The sequence below is a fragment of the Camelina sativa genome, chromosome 17 (genome assembly GCF_000633955.1).
Source record: "Camelina sativa cultivar DH55 chromosome 17, Cs, whole genome shotgun sequence".
Classification (NCBI taxonomy): Eukaryota; Viridiplantae; Streptophyta; class Magnoliopsida; order Brassicales; family Brassicaceae; genus Camelina; species Camelina sativa.
Window position 1 is genome coordinate 5149536 of NC_025701.1, and position 20846 is coordinate 5170381.

General features: G+C 36.9%; 7 protein-coding genes and 1 non-coding gene across 9 annotated transcripts; 6 read left to right on the forward strand and 2 right to left on the reverse strand.

Annotated features, from left to right (window-relative positions):
• On the forward strand, nucleotides 1-2392 carry LOC104755412 (glucose-6-phosphate/phosphate translocator 2, chloroplastic-like). The gene is made up of 5 exons (XM_010477787.2): nucleotides 1-652; nucleotides 844-1069; nucleotides 1200-1422; nucleotides 1509-1722; nucleotides 2081-2392. Exons 1-5 carry the CDS (start codon nucleotides 149-151, stop codon nucleotides 2090-2092), a joined length of 1179 nt encoding a protein of 392 aa, XP_010476089.1. The 5' UTR covers nucleotides 1-148; the 3' UTR covers nucleotides 2093-2392.
• LOC104755413 (G-type lectin S-receptor-like serine/threonine-protein kinase At4g11900) lies at nucleotides 2612-6058 on the forward strand. Its single transcript, XM_010477788.1, has 7 exons — nucleotides 2612-3936; nucleotides 4022-4174; nucleotides 4248-4411; nucleotides 4502-4712; nucleotides 4827-5064; nucleotides 5179-5329; nucleotides 5447-6058. The coding sequence occupies exons 1-7, from the start codon at nucleotides 2628-2630 to the stop codon at nucleotides 5747-5749; spliced, it is 2529 nt and encodes an 842-aa protein (XP_010476090.1). The 5' UTR covers nucleotides 2612-2627; the 3' UTR covers nucleotides 5750-6058.
• On the forward strand, nucleotides 7363-9200 carry LOC104755414 (cytochrome P450 77A3-like). The gene has a single exon (XM_010477791.2). The coding sequence runs from the start codon at nucleotides 7454-7456 to the stop codon at nucleotides 8987-8989; it is 1536 nt and encodes a 511-aa protein (XP_010476093.1). The 5' UTR covers nucleotides 7363-7453; the 3' UTR covers nucleotides 8990-9200.
• LOC104759177 (putative F-box/LRR-repeat/kelch-repeat protein At1g11620) lies at nucleotides 12096-13211 on the forward strand. Its single transcript, XM_010482134.2, has one exon. The coding sequence runs from the start codon at nucleotides 12096-12098 to the stop codon at nucleotides 13188-13190; it is 1095 nt and encodes a 364-aa protein (XP_010480436.1). The 3' UTR covers nucleotides 13191-13211.
• LOC104755415 (putative F-box/LRR-repeat/kelch-repeat protein At1g11620) lies at nucleotides 13979-15055 on the forward strand. The gene has a single exon (XM_010477792.1). It carries the CDS (start codon nucleotides 13979-13981, stop codon nucleotides 15053-15055), a length of 1077 nt encoding a protein of 358 aa, XP_010476094.1.
• On the reverse strand, nucleotides 15132-16523 carry LOC104755416 (pentatricopeptide repeat-containing protein At1g11630, mitochondrial-like). Its single transcript, XM_010477793.2, has one exon. It carries the CDS (start codon nucleotides 16521-16523, stop codon nucleotides 15309-15311), a length of 1215 nt encoding a protein of 404 aa, XP_010476095.1. The 3' UTR covers nucleotides 15132-15308.
• On the reverse strand, nucleotides 16767-16838 carry TRNAW-CCA. The gene has a single exon. It is a non-coding gene; the product is annotated as a tRNA-Trp (tRNA).
• LOC104755417 (polyadenylate-binding protein RBP45B-like) lies at nucleotides 16933-20374 on the forward strand. Of its 2 annotated transcripts, XM_010477795.2 has the most exons (7): nucleotides 16933-17305; nucleotides 17532-17937; nucleotides 17968-17997; nucleotides 19158-19219; nucleotides 19309-19439; nucleotides 19550-19646; nucleotides 19890-20374. In XM_010477795.2, the coding sequence occupies exons 1-7, from the start codon at nucleotides 17042-17044 to the stop codon at nucleotides 20091-20093; spliced, it is 1194 nt and encodes a 397-aa protein (XP_010476097.1). In that variant the 5' UTR covers nucleotides 16933-17041; the 3' UTR covers nucleotides 20094-20374. The 2 variants fall into 2 exon arrangements, with proteins under 2 accessions (XP_010476097.1, XP_010476096.1); XM_010477794.2 differs by having other exon boundaries at nucleotides 16934-17305; nucleotides 17532-17997.

Here is a 20846-nt window from a genome sequence, read left to right on the forward strand (position 1 = left end):
CTCTTTACATCTCTGTCTCTTCCATTTTCCCAAGAATCAAACGGCTCTTTCTCATCCCCATCAAACCCACTTCGAGATCGAGTCCCCTTTACTACATTAATACCCAGTTTTTTTGTAAAATTAGTGAATCCCAAATTAAGAAGAACCGATGATTTCTTCGATTAAACCGGTTTCACCTTCCTTAACCGCAATCGCCGGCGTAAGACGATCAATTCCGGGAAAGCTTCAATTTTCACCCTTACCCATCATCGGAAACTTCCAAAAGCCTAATCCTTTCACTCAAAAGCCTCTTTTATCTGCTCAGAGTTTGTCCAATTTCACTTTTGCGGCGGCGCAGGAGCAGAGGAGTGATGTTTTTAGGGTTAGAGCTTACGAGGCGGATCGGTCTCGTCCGATTGAGATCGGTGTCGAAGTCCCTGAAGAAGAACAATCTGGGCAGAAGGTTAAGATTGGGATCTATTTCGCGACTTGGTGGGCTTTGAACGTTGTGTTCAATATCTACAACAAGAAGGTTTTGAATGCTTTCCCTTACCCGTGGCTTACTTCGACGCTTTCTCTCGCTTGTGGTTCTTTGATGATGCTCGTCTCTTGGGTCACTGGACTCGCTGAAGCTCCTAAAACCGATCTTGATTTCTGGAAAATTCTGTTCCCGGTAAAGGTTCTAACTTTCATTACCGGTGTTGCTTGATAAATTGTCTTGCTTTTGGTGATTAGTTCTTTGAGTTTGGGATTTGGAACCTAAGTTTGTGCAGTAATCCTCAGATTCATCATTTTTTGTTATAGATTAGGTGTGTTAGTAGTACTGTATGGAACTGTGTGATGATGGTGGTTTGATTGTTTCAGGTGGCTTTGGCACATACGATTGGACATGTAGCCGCAACAGTGAGTATGTCAAAAGTTGCAGTGTCTTTCACACACATCATCAAAAGCAGTGAACCAGCCTTTAGTGTACTCGTCTCAAGCCTCTTCTTAGGGGAGGCATTTCCTCTACCTGTTTACCTTTCCCTCTTACCCATTATTGGAGGCTGTGCTCTTGCTGCTGTCACTGAGTTAAACTTCAATATGATCGGTAATCAAAAACTTCTATTTTGTTGCTTTGGATTTAGATAACTGGTGTTATTGGATGATTAGTGTTTTGAGTCAGTGCAACACATCAAATGCGAGATGGTGATGTAAAGGGTGTTGCTTGGTTTTTTCAGGGTTTATGGGAGCTATGATATCGAATTTGGCGTTTGTGTTTCGTAACATATTCTCTAAGAAGGGGATGAAGGGGAAGTCAGTGAGTGGCATGAATTACTACGCTTGCTTATCAATGATGTCTCTTCTCATTGTCACTCCTTTCGCCATTGCTGTGGAAGGTCCCCAAATGTGGGCTGCTGGTTGGCAAAACGCTGTCTCCCAGATCGGACCAAACTTCGTCTGGTAATATATTTTATAATGATTCATTGATCTAAAAGAAGTTGATTTGAAACCTTGTAAGGTGTTTGATCCTAAATGTTTGAATTCAGGTGGGTAGTGGCACAGAGTGTTTTCTACCATCTGTATAATCAAGTCTCCTACATGTCCCTCGACCAGATTTCACCACTGACGTTTAGTGTTGGAAACACAATGAAGCGGATATCAGTCATTGTGGCCTCGATCATCATCTTCCAAAACCCGATTAAACCTGTCAACGCCCTCGGAGCTGCCATTGCAATTCTTGGAACTTTCATCTATTCTCAGGTAAAAAAGAATGAAAACAGTAGACCGGTTTGATAGTCTGCACAAGGCTTCTTTCTTATTATCTGTCTGCTCTTAGATGAGAATACTAGAGAGAAAAGCAAACACACAAATAATGCCCTTTGGGCTTTGGTTAACATTAAGATGATGCCTTTTTGCTTGGCAATAAGAGCAGGCTACAATCTTGATGTTTCTCTGAAAAAGCTTAAGTTGCTAATGATCACAGATCAAGATTTAGCGAACTCTAACAACACTATGAGAAGGCCAATGTTGGATTACAGTTCTGATTCTATCTTTAACTTGAATCTCCTTCTATTCATGTTTTGGTTGGTTTTTTTGTTCGTTTTGAATCTTTGAGCAGGCTAAGCAGTGAGGGAGTTGAAGGAGGATCGGTTTTCACAGGGGAGTTTGATGCACCAAGATACTGAGAGCAGAGGACAAAAGATGATTCTTGTGAAGATCTCAGGAGGGTTATGTGCAATCGGTGGATCTGAGCAAATGGAGTTGGAAGATCAACGCCGTAAAAATCTTGGCCTACTGCTATACTTGCATAATATAGTTTTACCTTCTTCCAAAGGATCCAAAAGTTCAACTTAATTGAATAATCTAATAAAGTTAATACTTAGTACAAACTTACTGATATCATATATTATAAGTTTTCTTTTCACTTTTTGGACGTTTGTTCTTTTTTTCTTCTTCTTATGTGTCATGGTGACTTCACTCATGGGTACTTCGTTGTGAAAATGCTATACAAATATCTTATCCTCATAAAAATTTCGTTTCACCATTTAATTCTTGCTCTTACTTTTCAACGTGCCCTCATAAGTTGACCACAGAGGTCAATAAGACTCTTTCATTGTGTAATCAATACTTGCTACACAAACCTCTGGACTTGTAGTCATACAAACATGGAAATCTCCAAGAAGAATGTGTTCTCCATATCCTCCTACGGATTCTTGATGATGTTCTTGTCTTTCCAAGTTTCTTCTTCAACTGACACAATCTTTGCAAATCAATCTCTTTCAGGATTCCAAACCATTGTTTCTAAGGGTGGTGTCTTCGAACTCGGTTTCTTCTCACAAGGTACTTCTAATTTGTTCTACTTAGGCATATGGTACAAGCAAGTCTTTCCGAAGACTATAGTTTGGGTGGCGAACCGAGCATCTCCTGCTCGATACATAACTTCTATCAACTTAAGTATCTCTGATAGAAACTTGATTCTTTATGATAATTTCACCAAAAGTCCAATTTGGTGGGGGAGTCATTATTCTACCAGAGGTACTGCAGATGTTCAAGCGGTTCTGCTTGATAACGGTAATCTTGTCCTGAGAGATGGGTCTACTTCCTCAGGTGTTGTTTTGTGGCAGAGTTTTGACAATCCCTCGGATACTTGGCTTCCTGGTGGTAAGATCTGGTTAGACAACATCACAGCACGTATAAGAAGCAAATATCTCACTTCTTGGAACACCTTAGAAGATCCATCACCGGGTCGCTACTCTCTCAAGGTTGACCCTACAACAAGAAACTCTTTCATCATAGTTTTCAATGGATCTAAACCATATTGGTCTAGTGGTGCATGGGATGATCGACTTAGAATTTTCAAGGATGTTCTCAACCGTAACTTGAGCTTTGAATTCAATATTGTGAATGAGCCCTACATCACATATTCAGTACGTTACAAAACCCCATTTCGTTTAGTCATGGATGCTTCGGGACAGTTAAAGGCGTACAATTGGCTTGAGAAGGACAAGATGTGGGATTCACCATGGTCTGCACCCAACCAGAAATGTAAGGTTTATGGTTACTGTGGGTCGTTTGGTATCTGCAATGAGCAATCTTCTTGCAAATGTTTACCTACTTTCAGACGAACATATAGCGTGGATTCGAATGATTCATTTGGTAGCTGTGTAAACGAAAGAAATATAACCGATCAATGCGGCAAGAAAATTGACAAGTTTCTTCCTCTTGAGAAGATGAAACTAGCCACTGATCCGGAAGAAAAGGTCTTGACAGAAGGAACTAGTCCTTTTACTACGTGTGAATCAGCTTGCCTAGCGTATTGTTTTTGCAAGGCCTATGCATATGATGGAAACCGTTGCTTGATTTGGACAAGTGGCATCTTCAATCTTGAACAACTTGATGCAAATGACACCAAGGCAAGGACGTTTTATGCTAGAATTACTGCTTCTGACAACTCAGTAGAGACTTTAAACCAAGGTATATATGCATTTAACAATCATGAATTATAGTCATGCGTCAATAGATTAATTTTTAAGTCTCACTAGAATTTTTTATCTTTTAGGAGGTCTAGAAAAAAACTCAGGAAGAACAAACCATCGTAAAGTCAGAACCATTGTGTTAGCTATTGTACTACCATCAGTACCAGCAACTGCATTTGTCATTGGCTTGTATTGTTACTTTTCATCTCTACAGAGACGCAGAAGAGTACATAGCGGTAAGATTCATATATTCATGAGCTTAAGTTCACTCTGTACAATATTTGTTGCTAAGTATCCGAAATATTGCAGACCAAAAACAGAACCAAAATAGACTTGGAAGAGGCACAACTGATGTAGAGGTTGATGATGCAGAACAAATGTTTTACCTAAGTCTACAAGACATAATGGTAGCAACAAATTGTTTCTCTGATGAAAACAAATTAGGAGAAGGTGGTTTTGGTCCAGTCTACAAGGTAATAAACAAAATTGATCTTGTAAATTTAAACCAGGTATACATTAGTTACTCCTTGATTACCATAAAGTAAGTGATTTTTGACCGTTAGGGAACTCTGCAAAATGGGATTTATGTGGCAATCAAAAGGCTGTCAAAAAATTCAAGTCAGGGTTTGATAGAGTTCAAGAACGAAGTGGTTTTGATTATAAAGCTTCAACACAAGAATCTGGTAAGGCTTTTAGGATATTGCGTAGAAGGAGACGAGAAACTTCTTATTTACGAGTACATGCCCAATAAGAGCCTTGATGCTTTACTCTTTGGTAAGTGAAGAGGAGCTGTGTTTCTAAAAATTTGCTAAATTTTGAATTTGAAGTTTCTATTTAAAACTCCTCAAAGTTTTCCTTCTTTTGCTTTTTGGGAAACATAATATATAGACCCTCGTAAAAGCAAGGAACTGGATTGGGAGAAACGTATGAACATAGTAATTGGGACAACAAAAGGACTTCAATATCTGCATGAAGACTCACGTCTTAAGATCATCCATCGAGATCTTAAGGCAAGCAACATTCTTCTCGACGATGAGATGAACCCTAAGATATCAGATTTTGGAACCGCAAGGATTTTTGGTTGCAAACAGATGGACGACAACACCCAAAGAATTGTCGGGACGTTGTAAGTCTAAATTTTGATGTTTTGTTTGTGCTTATTGGTTAAAATATATTGAATGCCTCTTTGTCTATATCAAAAAATCTAAGATATATTTGTGTTACCAATGGTTAATTTCAGCGGCTATATGTCACCAGAATATGCATTAGGCGGAATGATTTCGGAGAAATCTGATATATATAGCTTTGGAGTGTTGTTATTAGAGATTATATCAGGCAAAAAGGCAACTAGGTTTGTTCATAACGACCAAAATCACAGCCTTATCTCTTATGTAAGTGTTTCCATGTATAGTTCAATTTCATTTGATCTATGTATTACATTATATTTTACAAAGTAAACTCACTATACTAAAGTTTAACCCAAAATGTATGTCGTTAATCATCTATAGGCATGGGAATCTTGGTGCGACACAAAAGGTGTAAGCATCGTAGATGAAGAAGCATTGGGTGATTCGTATTCTTCAAAAGAAGCGATGCGGTGCGTTCACATCGCACTTCTTTGCGTACAAGATCATCCAAAAGACAGGCCCACAATTTCCCAAATCGTGTATATGTTGAGTTACGATCATGATCTCCCGGATCCGAAACAATCAACGTTCACAAATGTTTTGAACTGCAGTCAGAGGTTAGTGCCGTCGGACTACGTGTTCTCTATTAACGAAGCAACGCAATCAACAATGGAAGGAAGATGAATAGCAACAATATTTGGTAACTAATTAAAATGCTCTTCTTATGTAGCAATAAAAAAAAAAAAAATGAGGAATGATAATATTTTCATATGTTGTATTCCCTCAATCTAACATGGTTGGGTGCTTTTAAGATTGCCCAAAGTGTGTGGTACGTGAACATGCGGTTACAATCTTATCAGCCCCGAGAGCTTTGATCACCTTCGTGTGATTCCTCTGTTTTTTCTTTCTTTTGGCTTGCTCTGTTTTCGTTTGGTTTACCATTTTCATAACATTTTTGGTTCTTTCTTTCCTTTCTTATCAGATGAATACATTTGGTTATAGATTTGGATTAAGTGCATACTGCTAGTCTGTATACTAGTCAAACTATATAACAATTGAAATTAATACTATTTTTGTATAACAATAAAAGTAGGTGAAATGATCGTATCGATCGGAATGAATGATTATATTATTGGGAACGTATCTAATGGCACGTACATACGAACATTGATTTTGACATACATGTTAAAATTATAAGAGCTGTCTAAAAAGAAAAGTATAGTATGTATGTTCTAGAAAATCTAGCTGTGTCTTAAAAACGATGAATTGAAAAGTACGTACACCCAAAATGAAAAAGGAAATACAAAAAATAAATAAGGATATTGACCCAATAAAGACATTTGGCGAACTAACCTCCACCCGTCTCTGTTAGATTGTACAGAGAGTAATTAAGACTCAGAAGGCTTATGTCTAACTGTTTGACACGGACCAACCAGTATGTGTGTTCTACGAATATTGGAATTGCGTGGTTCAGTTATTGATTCTATTATTAGCATTATATTATCCAATAGAGGAGAAGTCTAGTTTTGAACATTTGTTGGCATACTAATTACTCATAATTCTTTTCTAATACTCCTGTTTATATTGTTTTTTATTAACCTAACGTAATTTTAATAACAGCAATGATCGTTATATACTAAGGAGATGCAATTAATATTTCATAATATGTTATGAAATTGCATTTTATTTTAATTAGAATATTATCATTCTTTGCAATTAATTTTCTCTTTAACTAGGATAGATAAGTTAAACAGAGAAATGAAGTACCTTTTTTTTTTGTGTTAGATGAGATTTAAATAGATAAAATGATTTTTTTTTTCTCTGCAAAAAGATAAACTTTAAACAAAATAACAAAAAAGTATGACTAAAGAGTCTATAGCTATAAGACTTGACGCTCGCAAATATATGACAACAAACTTATACATCCCCCTAATTAATGTTGTTCCGAAGAATAATGCGATGACTAATGTGTCACCTATCACCCTATGAACAAATATACCTTAAAATATGCTATTATAGAAACTAGAATTTAATTAAATCAATAATACTGGTTGACACACACAAAAAAAAAAAAAGTCATATCTGTGATACTTTCATACTGATAAAGTGATAATTACTAAATAGGTTAAGATCTAATTGTAAACTTAAACCATATACCAATTATATACTGTAGGCAAAGCAGTAAATGCATACAGATGACAGGTGGTTGGTGAGACCAATTTACAGCTCGTTTGGTTCATGTGGCACTGGTAGATTCACTTCATCTCTATGTTAGTATAGCTTCTCTATATAATAAGAACCCTAAATCTCTCTTCACTTGCCCAAAACATCATCTAACATTCTTCTTCATTTATCTCTCCCATCCTTCTCTCTCCAATAATAGCAAATATGGATCTTACCGACGTTATCATATTCTTGTTCGCTCTCTATTTCATCAACTTATGGTGGCGTCGGTTCTCTTCCGCCGGAAAAAGTCAGTGTAGCCTGAACATCCCGCCGGGACCAAAAGGATGGCCACTAGTCGGGAACTTACTCCAAGTCATATTCCAACGTCGCCACTTCGTCTTCCTAATGCGTGACCTACGTAAAAAGTATGGTCCAATATTCACCATGCAGATGGGACAACGTACAATGATTATCGTCACGGACGAAAAACTCATCCACGAGGCGCTAGTCCAACGTGGGCCAACCTTCGCTTCACGTCCTCCGGACTCGCCTATCCGGCTCATGTTTAGCGTCGGGAAATGCGCTATAAACTCAGCGGAGTACGGATCTTTGTGGAGGACTCTGAGGAGAAACTTCGTGACAGAGCTAGTGACCGCGCCAAGGGTGAAGCAGTGCTCGTGGATACGGACTTGGGCTATGGAGAATCATATGAAGAGGATTAAAACGGAGAATGTTGAGAAAGGTTTCGTGGAGGTTATGAGCCAGTGTAGGCTAACGATATGTAGCATCTTGATCTGTCTTTGCTTCGGAGCCAAGATCAGCGAGGAAAAGATCAAGAACATAGAGAATATTCTTAAGGACGTTATGCTCATAACATCTCCGACGTTACCGGACTTTTTGCCCGTTTTCACTCCGTTGTTTCGACGTCAAGTTCGTGAAGCGAGAGAGCTGAGGAAGACACAGCTCGAGTGTCTCGTTCCGTTGATAAGAAACCGTCGTAAGTTCGTTGAAGCTAAGGAGAGTCCAAACGAAGAGATGGTTAGTCCGATTGGTGCAGCTTATGTGGATTCTTTGTTTGGTTTGAACTTGGTCGAGAGAGGCGGTGAGCTTAGAGACGAAGAGATAGTGACTTTGTGTTCGGAAATTGTCTCTGCCGGTACAGACACGAGTGCAACGACGCTTGAATGGGCGTTATGTCATCTAGTAAGTGACCAAAACATTCAACAGAAGCTGTACGACGAAGTTGTTGGAGTTGTTGGCAAAAACGGGGTCGTTGAAGAGGATGACGTGTCGAAAATGCCTTATTTGGAAGCTATCGTGAAAGAGACTCTCCGGCGACATCCACCGGGACATTTTCTTCTCTCTCACGCCGCCGTGAAAGACACTGAGCTAGGAGGGTACGATATCCCGGCAGGGGCATATGTGGAATTTTACACTGCTTGGGTTACCGAGAACCCGGAGATTTGGTCGGATCCAGCTAAGTTTCGACCAGATAGGTTTTTAACCGGTGGGGATGGTGTTGATGCTGACTGGACCGGGACACGTGGTGTTACGATGTTGCCTTTTGGTGCGGGTCGTAGGATATGCCCGGCTTGGTCTTTGGGGATCCTACACATCAACTTGATGCTCGCTAGGATGGTCCATTCGTTTAAATGGATCCCGGTTCCGGATTCCCCACCCGACACGACTGAGACATATGCCTTCACGGTCGTGATGAAAAATTCGCTCAAAGCTCAGATCATCTCAAGAAAGACTTAAGACGGATAATGGATATGTTTCGTTTTCTATGCGGATGTGGGATAATTAATATTTAATTCCTTTTGTACGTCGTCGCATTAATCTTAGCTATATTTAATGTTGTTCTTCTTATTTTTTGTTTTTTAAATGTTGTTTATGGACTGTCTTTATCTATTTTCAAGGAGTGTATAATATACTACATAAATCATATGCAGTTTCGGTTGGTTTATGACTTTATGTTTTTGTAGGTGTAATGGTTCATTAATTACTTGTAATTTAACAAATACTCTATAGTTAATTATATCTATTACATAAAGTCATAAACGTTATATATCATAAATAGTCTAGTCAAGTTTAGAGAAAAGAGAATCAATATTTATATTCCGATCATAAATAGTCTAGTCAAGTTTAGAGAAAAGAGAATCAATATTTATATTCCGATCATAAATAGTCTAGTCAAGTTTAGAGAAAAGAGAATCAATATTTATATTCCGATCATAAATAGTCTAGTCAAGTTTAGAGAAAAGAGAATCAATATTTATATTCCGATTTATTTCAAATTCAGTAGAGTTTATCTTTATCTTGTACCACGACGAAATGGGTAAATCTGACGCAGACCTATCAAATATAAATGAAATTGTCAGTAGTAAGGTGGATACTTAAATTCCACCCAAATATGTTGGGGCTACCAAGCTGTACGGTGAACAACATTAACTTCGGTGAACAACATTAACTTCGATGAAAGGAAAAAAAAAAAAAACCCTATCATAATATATAGTTGTATTGTGCCCATACGAACTATATATAGATTTTATTTTTTACTGAGAACAAGTTAAACTGTCTTTTGGCCACCGACAATTAGAGTAAAATTGAAAGATGAATTCTACTATATGAATCACTCTCTTTTGTTAATTAGTAGTTCATATAAAGAAATTAGTACCTATTCATGTATGATGTATATATTTTGAAGTGTAGATGATTATATTATAATAAACAGACTAGTGATTGTAGTTCAATAGATTGTCTTAAACTGCAAAATATTTCACACTGACCATTTCAAAAAATAAAAATAAAAATGTGAAAATAATTGAAGTTTTGTGTGTTGGCTTCAGTATGGATTTACACAAGCATGAATTTTCTAACCTTCCAAAGCCTCTCGTTGGGCCAACCGTGCATTAATTTTAGGGTAAATCATATGAGAAATATATATATATTTTTTTTGTTACAACCAACTATGCATCCATCCTTTTGAGAAGACGTTCAAAGTTCAAACCACAACAAGTGTTGAACTTACTTATTTGCTTTTATATCACGAGGGTTTTCTTATTTTATTTATTACATATTATTGCCTAACTGTTTTTATAAAAAAAAGTGAATATGTTAGTTCAATATTATTAATAGTTTTTAAAAAGGGGTTTAAAATGTTGATTGACAACATTGTAAAAACGAAATTCCCATTTCAAATTTGTACATATTTAAGTATTTAACGAAAGGTACAACTAAATTTCTCTAGGTTTAACCAAGCAAGACACATTTGAAATTGGAATACAAATTTCTTTCCTTTTTTAGCAGGAATTAAATTTTGAAAATAGTGGTCGGCCATGCTGTTTGAAATTGGTCAATGCGTTTTCTTAGAAAAATGTTTCGTGAAGACAAGACTTAATTATTCATGGTGGACATAAATTATATATTTTGATTCAGTCCAAGACTCACTACAAGAAAATAAGGGGATAACTGATCATGTCTTAGTTTTTTTAAATTATTATTTTTTGTTTATAAATAATTTCTATAATTTTGAATTTTAAATATTTATTTAATTTTATTTTTGAATTTTTAATTTTTTTAAAATTATTAAAATGTCCATAAATTTTAAACTCGTCTTAAACCCCGATTAACCTAGGCACGACACTGACAGAGACCATCTTTTAGAAACTTCAATAAAGACAAAGTTACGACCTTTATTCCAAAATCAAATATCAAGAAAAGTAAATAATGAACAATCAAAAAGATGAAATATTTCGGTTGGGGTCTAATACATTAGAAATCAGACCATGTTTTTTGAACAGTGTATATTAGTGTGTTTGGTTTGGTTTTGCAAGTCATTTATTTTTACTTTTTGAAGGATTACTTCTGAATATATCGGACATGATACAATAAACAATGACCAAAAGTGTATTAGTGTGTTTGGTTTTGCAAGTCATTTACTTTTACTTTTTTTTTTTTTGAGTAAAAGTCAAGTACTTATTGAGCAATTTATGTTTAGAAGTAATTAACAACACTATCATTAGTTTCAGTCAATTTAAAACTTGTCACATATACTATCATTCAGCATTAAAACTAATATGAATCAAAAACTTAATTGTTAACATTTTAGACTATTAACAATAAAGCTGAATAATAATATGACAGTTAAGTGTTTTAACCAATATTTGTAAACAGTACTAGTTTTGACGTGTTTTGTATTCTTACAATGATTTATATATAGGTGATAACATTGTAGATCATGCATGATCATCATTTCCATTTTTTAAAAATCAGTTTATAATCTTGCTTGATATTCTTCTATTCGGAATTCAAATTTGTATATAGGCAAAATGTAAAAAAAAAAAAACCTCTAACTAATAAAAAACACTAAATCAATCTCAATCTGAAAAATAAGTCTCGATCATATCAAAAGAAAACATGAATTACTTTTAAAAATTGCAATGTTAATCAAACATTGACTTTTTGACAAAAAAGTATCATACGTACTTGTTCTTAACAACCGTCTTTTTTTATAAAATACTAATATTGTTTTTAACAAACAAATCTAAAACTCTACTGGACCCATAGGGTACACATTTAAATGACTTAATCGATTTGAAATTTATCTCGATTAATATAATTTGTTAATGAATTTATATTTTCTCTCAACTAAAAAGTCTAAAATTAATTTGTAAATTCTTGTTTACAATATTCTGAAATCAAAATTAGACAGCGTAATATGTGAATCTGTGGATTTGTTATGTTGGGCCTTAATCATATAAATGGGCCTTAATCATATGTTGTTGACTATATAAAAATAATAAATTATTGTGTAGAGGTCAAAAAAAGAAGAAAAGAAAAATCCTCAAACGACACGATAACGATGGAGCTTGCGTCTGATATGATAGAGGAGATACTCTCATGGGTTCCATCTAAATCTCTCTTACGATTGAAAACCACATGCAAGCAGTGGGAAACCCTAATCACTGAGCCAAGATTCATCAAGAAGCACTTGTCAAACATGCGTGGCCGTGTGCAACAATTCATAGTCCTCAACCACAATTGCAAAACCGAAGTTGCTTACTGGACTTCCACACTGTCTTGTGTAGGTATCTACTTGGACGAACTTGAAAGCCCTTGTCTGAATCTTCAGGTTTTGCAACGAATTTCGACCCCAAATTTTTTGGTACAGAACATGTATCATTGTGATGGTTTGTTGCTGTTTGTCATGAGATCCAATCTTTTAGTTTTGAATCCTACGTTGAAACAAGCAAGATGGATCACATGTGGCTACCGTATCAAGGATTTGTCTGGATATGGCCTTGGATGTATTAGTAGCAACCAATCATTAGGTCATTCTGATTACAGAATAGTTAGGTTTCTTTGCGGTCCTTGTGATGTTGGCAAATCAAGAATCGAAGTCTATGAGTTCAAATCTGATTCTTGGAGGGTTGTTGTTGATCAAAGCTTTGAAGGGTTTTTTAATCTACCAGAGTCTAGTGTGTCTTTGAGAGGAACACCTTATTGGCTAGGTTATCTTAATGGTAAACCTTTTACGACGATACAGAGTTTTGATTTCTCTAAAGAGAGATTTGAGTCTTTGTTTCTTCCTCCTTCATGCATTGAGTCTAAAAAGTTGGACAACTCTCTTTCTCTAGGCGTTTTCAGAGGAGATAGGTTTTCATTGTTACACAAATGTCGGGATACAAATAAGTTACACTTATGGGTGATGAAAAAGCATTGGAGTAAGCTGATGACAGTTTCTCCACCTGAATTTTACATGTGTCCTAAATTTTCAAGTCACTTCGTTGAGAAGAATGGTAAACTTGTGTTATCTGTTCGCGGTTTAGGGTACATGAGCATCTACATTGTGGGAAAGAATCAAGAGTTACAAAAAGTGAAATGTTCTTCTATAGATCCTTCAACTGGTGGTTCTTGTTGCTACTATGTTCCTAGCTTGCTTCCCGTTCCCGGTTGAGTTTATATATGAGTTTGAATCTGATTCAAAGAATGTTGTCTTGTCGTTTTTTAGTTGTTGTTGTAGTTTGTGGGGTTGTTTCAACTTCTTATCATATGACTTCATTCTTTCATCAAGACTGTTTTATTCGAGTATCTTAAAAGTATATTATATACACAACATGTTCAAGAATGTTATAAGATTTTTTTTTTGACAATTGAAGAGCAGATGTTCATAGAGATATAGCTATGCTCTCTTCTTTTTAACTTAACAAAAAGATTATCTTGAGATGTTGAGACTATTTCCATTGTTTGTATAGAGTATTAGAGTCATTGAGAAGAAACAAAACTGTCATCGAATTGGCAGAAACTGGCCATCTTACAAGAGTATATTTCACCCCAAAATCCCTTTTAAATTCACAAGCTTCTGCAAACAACAAAAGTATAAACATTTTTAATGTAATTTACTTTGGAAAAAGAATTAACATGTGTTCTTGAGTTGTATTGGGCCTAAGTCGCACAAATGGGCTTCTATATTTTGCGAAGTCCGTCGTCTAAATGGAGCTTTCTTTCGTCTTAAGGCAAAAAAATAGGTCTAAAGGCAAAAAAAACATAGGTTAAGATTGTTTTGAATGAACACAGGGATGAATTTTATACCAGGTCAAACACAAGTAAAAAAAATTTTTGATGAGAGTATATGTGTTTTTTTCTCAGTAACCATTAGGAAAATTTTAAAATTTACCCAGGTCATATGACCTGCTTTACTTGAACGTAGGTCCGCCAAACACTCAAACTCAGACGACGATGGCTATGGAACTTTCATCTGATTTGGTAGAGGAGATACTCTCAAGGGTTCCAGCTAGATCTCTCGCAAGATTAAGATACACTTGCAAGCAGTGGAAAACACTAATCGCAGAACCGAGATTCGTCAACAAGCACTTGTCACACATGCGTTGCCGTGAGCAACAATTCACGATCTTCAGCAACGAACACATACTTTCTCCTTCATTCGGTTCTACAATTTCTTGCGTTGGTATCGATTTCAACAAACCAGAAAAAATTGGCTTGAAATTGCCGTTTCCAATAGCTTTAACAGCGGCGATGAAGATTTCTCATTGTGACGGTCTACTGCTATACGTCACTAAGAGTATGCTTTTGGTTTCGAATCCTTTGTTGAATCAAAAGAGATGGATCAAAGGTAGCGAAGGATTTGACCATTCTATGGATGTGTATGGTCTTGGATACACTAGTCACCAATCATCAGGTTCTTATGATTACAAAATTGTAAGGTTTCGTTGTAGTTTCAGCACTGATAATTCATCCAGGGTTGAAGTCTACGCATTCAAATCTGAATCTTGGAAGGTAGTCGTCGATAAAAACTTCCATGGTTTCTATGGATTACCATTGTCAAGTGTGTGTTTGCGAGGAACTCCTTATTGGCTAGGTTTCAATAAAGATGGTAAAAGACTCATGTCGATACAGAGTTTCGATTTCTCACAAGAGAGATTTGAGCCCTTGTATCTTCCTCCTCCATCCATTGATTTGGAATATTACATATCTTTAGGGATTTTCAGAGGAGATCAACTCTCTTTGTTACTTGAATGCTACAGAACTAGAAAGATACATTTATGGGTGATGAAGCAGCAGCATTGGAGCACGGTGTTGACAGTTGATGTACCTCAACTTCCGCTATTTGGTCAGTATTTAAGTTCCTTCATTGAGGAAAATGGTAGGCTTGCGCTATATACCGAAAGCGAGCGGCAGTGTATTAGCATCTACATTAATGTGGGAGAGAATCAAGATTACCAAAAAATTGAATGCCTCAATGGTACCGGTCGTACTCTCAGTGATTGCTGCTATGTTGAGAGCTTGCTTCAGGTTCCATGAGCTTCGAGGTGAGACGATAAAGACTAAGCTGGCTAGAAAAGGTTAGAGATTTATATTTGTTTAAAACTATGACTCAGATTTTAAGGCTTTTCTATTTTTGTTCTAGTACATTTTGTATACAACAACATGTTGAAGAATTATCAGTGACAAAATTGATAACACCAACTACTTAACCATAACGACAAGATTGACAAGATGTTTTGCTAAATTACACTTGAATAAGACGAATGACCTAGTGTGTGCTCCTCGTTGTTCACTGAGGCAACGCAGCTTCAACTTCTTTCCACAAATCAACATTCCTAGTAAACTTCTCTTTAACTAGCGCAATGAGCTCCTTTGCTTCACTAACCTTAGAAACACTTGCTAATCCATTAACAAGCCACTTCATGATACTAAAACTCGGAACCCAATTCTTCTCCATACTCTCCCTACAAAGAATCAAAGCTGTCTCAAAGTCTCCACCTTTACACAAACACTGAATCAGAGTAAAGTAACATTCACTATCAGGCTTGTATCCACTATCAACCATAACAATGAACAAATTCATAGCCTCTACCAAATTTTCCTCACTGCAAAACCCATGAATCAATATAGAATACGTCACAGAGTTTGGTCTCATCCTACTAGAGATCACACCATCAAGCAACGCCTTAGCTTCAGTAGATTTCTTCCTGTTACACAAACATTGAATCATGATGTTGTATGTAGCAACACCTACATGAACACCAAATCTTTCCATCATCCTCAACACTCTCCTCACATCATCATACTTCCCTTCCTTGTAAAAACCATCAACCATTAACCCAAAGCTAGCAGCTGTAGGCTTAACACAGTTCCTCTCCATCTCTGCAACAATTGAGTATGATGAACTCGTTGAACCTGATTCACACAACACTCTAATCATTCTATTGTACGTTTCCACATCAGGCTCAATACCATACCTCTTCGGCATTTCGAAGTAGACACGATTCGCTTCTTCGTAATCTTTAGCCATTAAACAAGCGTAAAGAAGAGCGTTCAAAGACTTCACCGTTCTTGTGATCTCGTATTGCTCGAGGCTACGAAATGTATGTAGAGATCGATCAAGCATATTAGCTCTACCGTATAAGATAATTGCACGGACTGCGAAACTCTCGGATTTGGGATCGGGTTGGTTCTGGATAAATCCGTCGAGAAGCTGTGTCACAGCGGCGAAGTGTTTCTCTCGTGATAGTGTCACAACCGCGACGGAGAAGGCGATACGGTCGACGTGGTAATTAGGGGTTAGAGAAGCGGATCGGCAGATTTCGAGGATCCGATTCGGATTTTTCTCGGATTTGAGAAGGGAGAGAGTAGCTCTGCTCTTCTTCTGTTTGCTCGTGAGCGAGTTTAGTGAGAAGATAGATGAAGAAGAAGAAGATTGGAATCGGAATTGTGTCAGGTTCTGGAGTAGAGATTCCGATTTTGGAATGCGGAAGAGGAACGCCATTGCTAGGGTTCATGATGTTTAACGATGTAATGGTGACGACGGTGGAGAGAGAAGTGGATTAAACCGGTTAACGATTTCGCGAAATTTAAAAATTTAATTCCAATTGGTTTAGTTAGTAAACAACTGATACCAGCCGTTGATGTTTATCAATAGTCATCAATTTGGACGGTCCGGATGAATTTTTAGATATGGTAAGAGAGATAAATTTAAAAAAAAGTTAAGGATCTGATTAAACCGGGGGTTTGAACCCGACGTGAATCGAGCACGCAACCTTCTGATCTGGAGTCAGACGCGCTACCATTGCGCCACGGATCCCTTGGTGACTATTATCACAATTAGTTACTAATATTATAAATATACATCTGGTTTTATTACAAACCGCCGGTTTCTCAAAGGTTATCTCTTGTCTTATCTTAGCATTGTTTGTTATCTTCTTCTTCTTCATCATTCACAATTTTATTATACGGTCAGAGAGAATCAAAAGAGTTCTCTTTTATCTTTCTTCTTCTCCGATCATCATGATGCAGCAGCCACCACCCGGAGGTATCCTTCCACACCACGTTCCTCCTCCTTCTGCGCAACAACAGTACGGTTACCAGCAACCGTCTCCTTACGGGATTGCTGGAGCTGCTCCACCACCACAGATGTGGAATCCTCAAGCGGCGGCTCCTCCATCAACTCAGCCTATGACTGCCGACGAGATCCGTACTCTTTGGATCGGTGACTTACAGTATTGGATGGATGAGAGTTTCCTCTATGGCTGTTTTGCTCATACCGGAGAGGTAATTTTCTCAGATCTCTGTTTTTGAATTAGTAGAAATAAAGATTGGATTTTTCTAAAGTTTGAAACTTTTTATGTGTATTAGTGTTATGTCTTGCTAATGAGTTAGTTATCATCAATGTTAATTTTGTCACTATCATCTTGTTTGAAAGATTGGATTTTTAAAGTTTGAAACTTTTATGTGTATTAGTGTTATCTCTTGTTAATGAGTTAGTTATGTTTCGCAGCTTCTCTCTGCTAAAGTGATCCGTAACAAGCAAACCGGGCAAGTTGAAGGGTACGGTTTTATTGAGTTTGCCTCTCATGCTGCTGCTGAACGAACTCTACAAACATTCAACAACACTCCTATCCCGAGCTTTCCTGATCAGCTCTTTAGATTGAACTGGGCATCATTGAGTTCAGGAGATAAACGGGACGATTCACCAGACTACACTATATTTGTTGGTGATCTGGCTGCTGATGTTACTGATTATATCTTACTTGAGACGTTCAGAGCCTCTTATCCTTCAGTTAAGGGTGCTAAGGTTGTTATTGACAGAGCCACTGCGCGTACGAAGGGATATGGTTTTGTTAGGTTCTCTGATGAAAGTGAACAGATACGTGCTATGACGGAGATGAATGGTGTTCCTTGTTCTACTAGGCCTATGAGAATTGGGCCAGCTGCTAACAAAAAAGGTGTAACTGGTCAAAGAGGTATGTGTAAGATCGGAAGTATAATGTTACATTAGAACTGCTTTTGCTCTTGCATTCACATGATTTGTTTGGATTTGTGTGCTGTAGTATCTATGTGACTAGGTTTCTTCAAGTAACAGTTAGTTAACAAGCCTTGTGAAGTATTGACTCCGTTGTTTTGTTAAAGCCGCATCCTACATTTACCTTTCAGGCCGCAGTAAATTCTGTTAAAACTTAAAAAGATAAAAACTCTTATAGCACACTTGTTGTATCCTGTTTGTTTCAAAGCAGGGAGTCAAGAGGCTCTCTATCATCTTGAGGCCTGGAACTGATTTCAGCTGAAATGGTTATCCTCTTATTGAGTGCCCATGCTTAGGTCAGTTTTAATGTTCTTGTGTTGTCCTTTATTAGCCCTTTCCTTCGTTTCAGCCCTACTTTGGTTTCCATTTATCTTTTTCGATACAGCCTTTATTCCAGTTCTTGGTCAGTTTATTTTATTACTTTTATAAGTCAATCCTTATGTATTTACTTTTCTATTTCATTCCGCTCTACTTAACGTTTATATCTCTTACTTAATTTTTACTTATATCTTTACATAAAGCTCCCTTTCTACTACTTCTGTGTGTCTAGATGTTAGAAGTTCACCCAACATTTTAGCAGTTCTTTGAGAAAGATTTCGTTTCACCCTTTTAAAATTGGGGTTGGTCAAATTTGGCAGTTTCTAGGTAGCCAGAGAAATAGCTATATTGTTTTAATTCTTTTCAGCATTGGCATTTACAATTCCTCTATACTTTGTGTCCCTATAGGCATTTCAATTATTTTGTTCCACTACCTTGTAAATTTTGCACCTACCATCCTTAAGTAGCCGAAAACCAGTTCTTGTTGTCTATTTGCTCATCATTTGTGGTTGTGGCTCCTCATATCCTTTTTGATTGCTCACAAATGGCAAGTTCCTCTACTTGTTTTGCAATTTTGTCATCAACAGACAGAAGACTCGTTCTTCTTCTTTTGGAGTTTGAGTGGTGTGATGTATATGTTCATGCCTTCTTTTCATCTGCATTCAATTTTGTTAGGAAGTTTATATTAGGCTGCAAATCGGTCTCCATTTGTGTTTGTTGCATGTGTAATTCACAGATACTTACTCCTTTCACTATACCCGTGTTTTTTCCATGTAAATGCAGATTCATACCAGAGCGGTTCTGCANCAGGGGTACCTACTGATAATGATCCAAATAACACAACTGTGGGTTACATACTCCTGTAGTACATATGTGTCATGCTTGGTAATCTTCCAAAGGGGTAATTTCTGACGCATTTTAAGTTGATGTGCAGGTTTTTGTTGGTGGATTAGATCCATCTGTCACGGATGATCATCTAAAGAATGTCTTTAGCCAGTATGGTGAGATTGTGCATGTGAAAATACCCGCCGGAAAGCGTTGTGGATTTGTTCAATTTTCCGAGAAGTAAATCCTCTGCTACTATTAGAAACTCTGTCATTTGACCCTAGTATAGTCTTTGGAATACCAATCTAACTGTTTAATCATGTGTTTTGTGACCAACCTGCACTTTTCAGAAGCTGCGCTGAGGAAGCTCTTAGAGCGCTGAATGGAGTGCAATTGGGGGGAACAACCGTCAGGCTCTCATGGGGCCGAAGTCCTTCGAACAAACAAGTAATTGATTCACTTTGCATATAAATTAGATGATAGAAAGAAACAGCTTACTGTGTGTGGCCTATTGTCGAAGAATTATTCCAGCTTCTCTCGCCACTTTCAATAAAAAATTTAGATAATTATGTAGTTCAGGCTCTAGTTCTTGTTGATAATATAATCACCTAAAACAGTTGGGAGATATGGTTTTTGAATGTTCGAAATAGTTTTTGATAATATGAAATGCTTTTTTGATATTGGTTCCAGGCAGCGGATCCAAGCCAGTATTATTACAGTGGGTATGGACAAGGACAGGAGCAGTATGGGTACTCAGTGCCGCAAGACCCTAATGCATATTACGGTGGCTACTCTGGTGGTGGATACAGCGGTTACCAGCAGACACCACAGCAGGCAGGACAGCAACCACCACAGCAACCGCCACAGCAGCAACAAGTCGGGTTCAGCTACTGACCGCGAGGGTTAATGTTGCTTGTTTGTTGTTTGCGTACTTTGTTATGAACGTGTTCCGAAACACAGTTTGGTTTGTCTTTGCTTCTCTTAGGTGTGTGTGTGTGTCTTCTTCTGCTTAAGTTTTTCACTCTTAAAAGTCTTAATAATGTTTCTACGGTGTTTCTGTTTTTATTGTTGTCATCACTTTCTGAAAGAACGTAAGCTTTTTATATTTTTGGGTGCTGTGTTGAATGTTAAAACAGTGGTTGAGGAACGATAAAATTATTACTATGTTTGGACGATTTGAAAGATTATTGTTTTGATAAAAACTTGCAATATTAATCAAAATCTTAAGAGCTTGACAACTAATATCCAGAATTCGAACAGTTGGAGAGTCTTTAGAGGTCTATGTAGAGGCAGCGTGGGATGTGTGTCTCTAAACTTGAACATTTTTACATAACAAATAATGAATCTCTGGAAGTCATCTAACATTAACAGCTTTCAGCTTTGAAAATTATATAAACTGCCTTGACCCGTTTGTCCAAACCAACCAAAGGACAGCAGAAAAGAATCTGATTAATTTAGTAGATTTTGCAAACTTGTAGTCTTATAGAAGTACTATTTAAAATGTTGGTTACGAAACAGAAATTTTATTTTCTCTTTTTCATAATTAAATTTTTAACTTTAGTTTACGTGACCGACTTATATTAAAGAATATTTATTTCATAAAAAAATTAAAGTAGTTTATTAGTCCTAAATTTCCTTCATTATTTG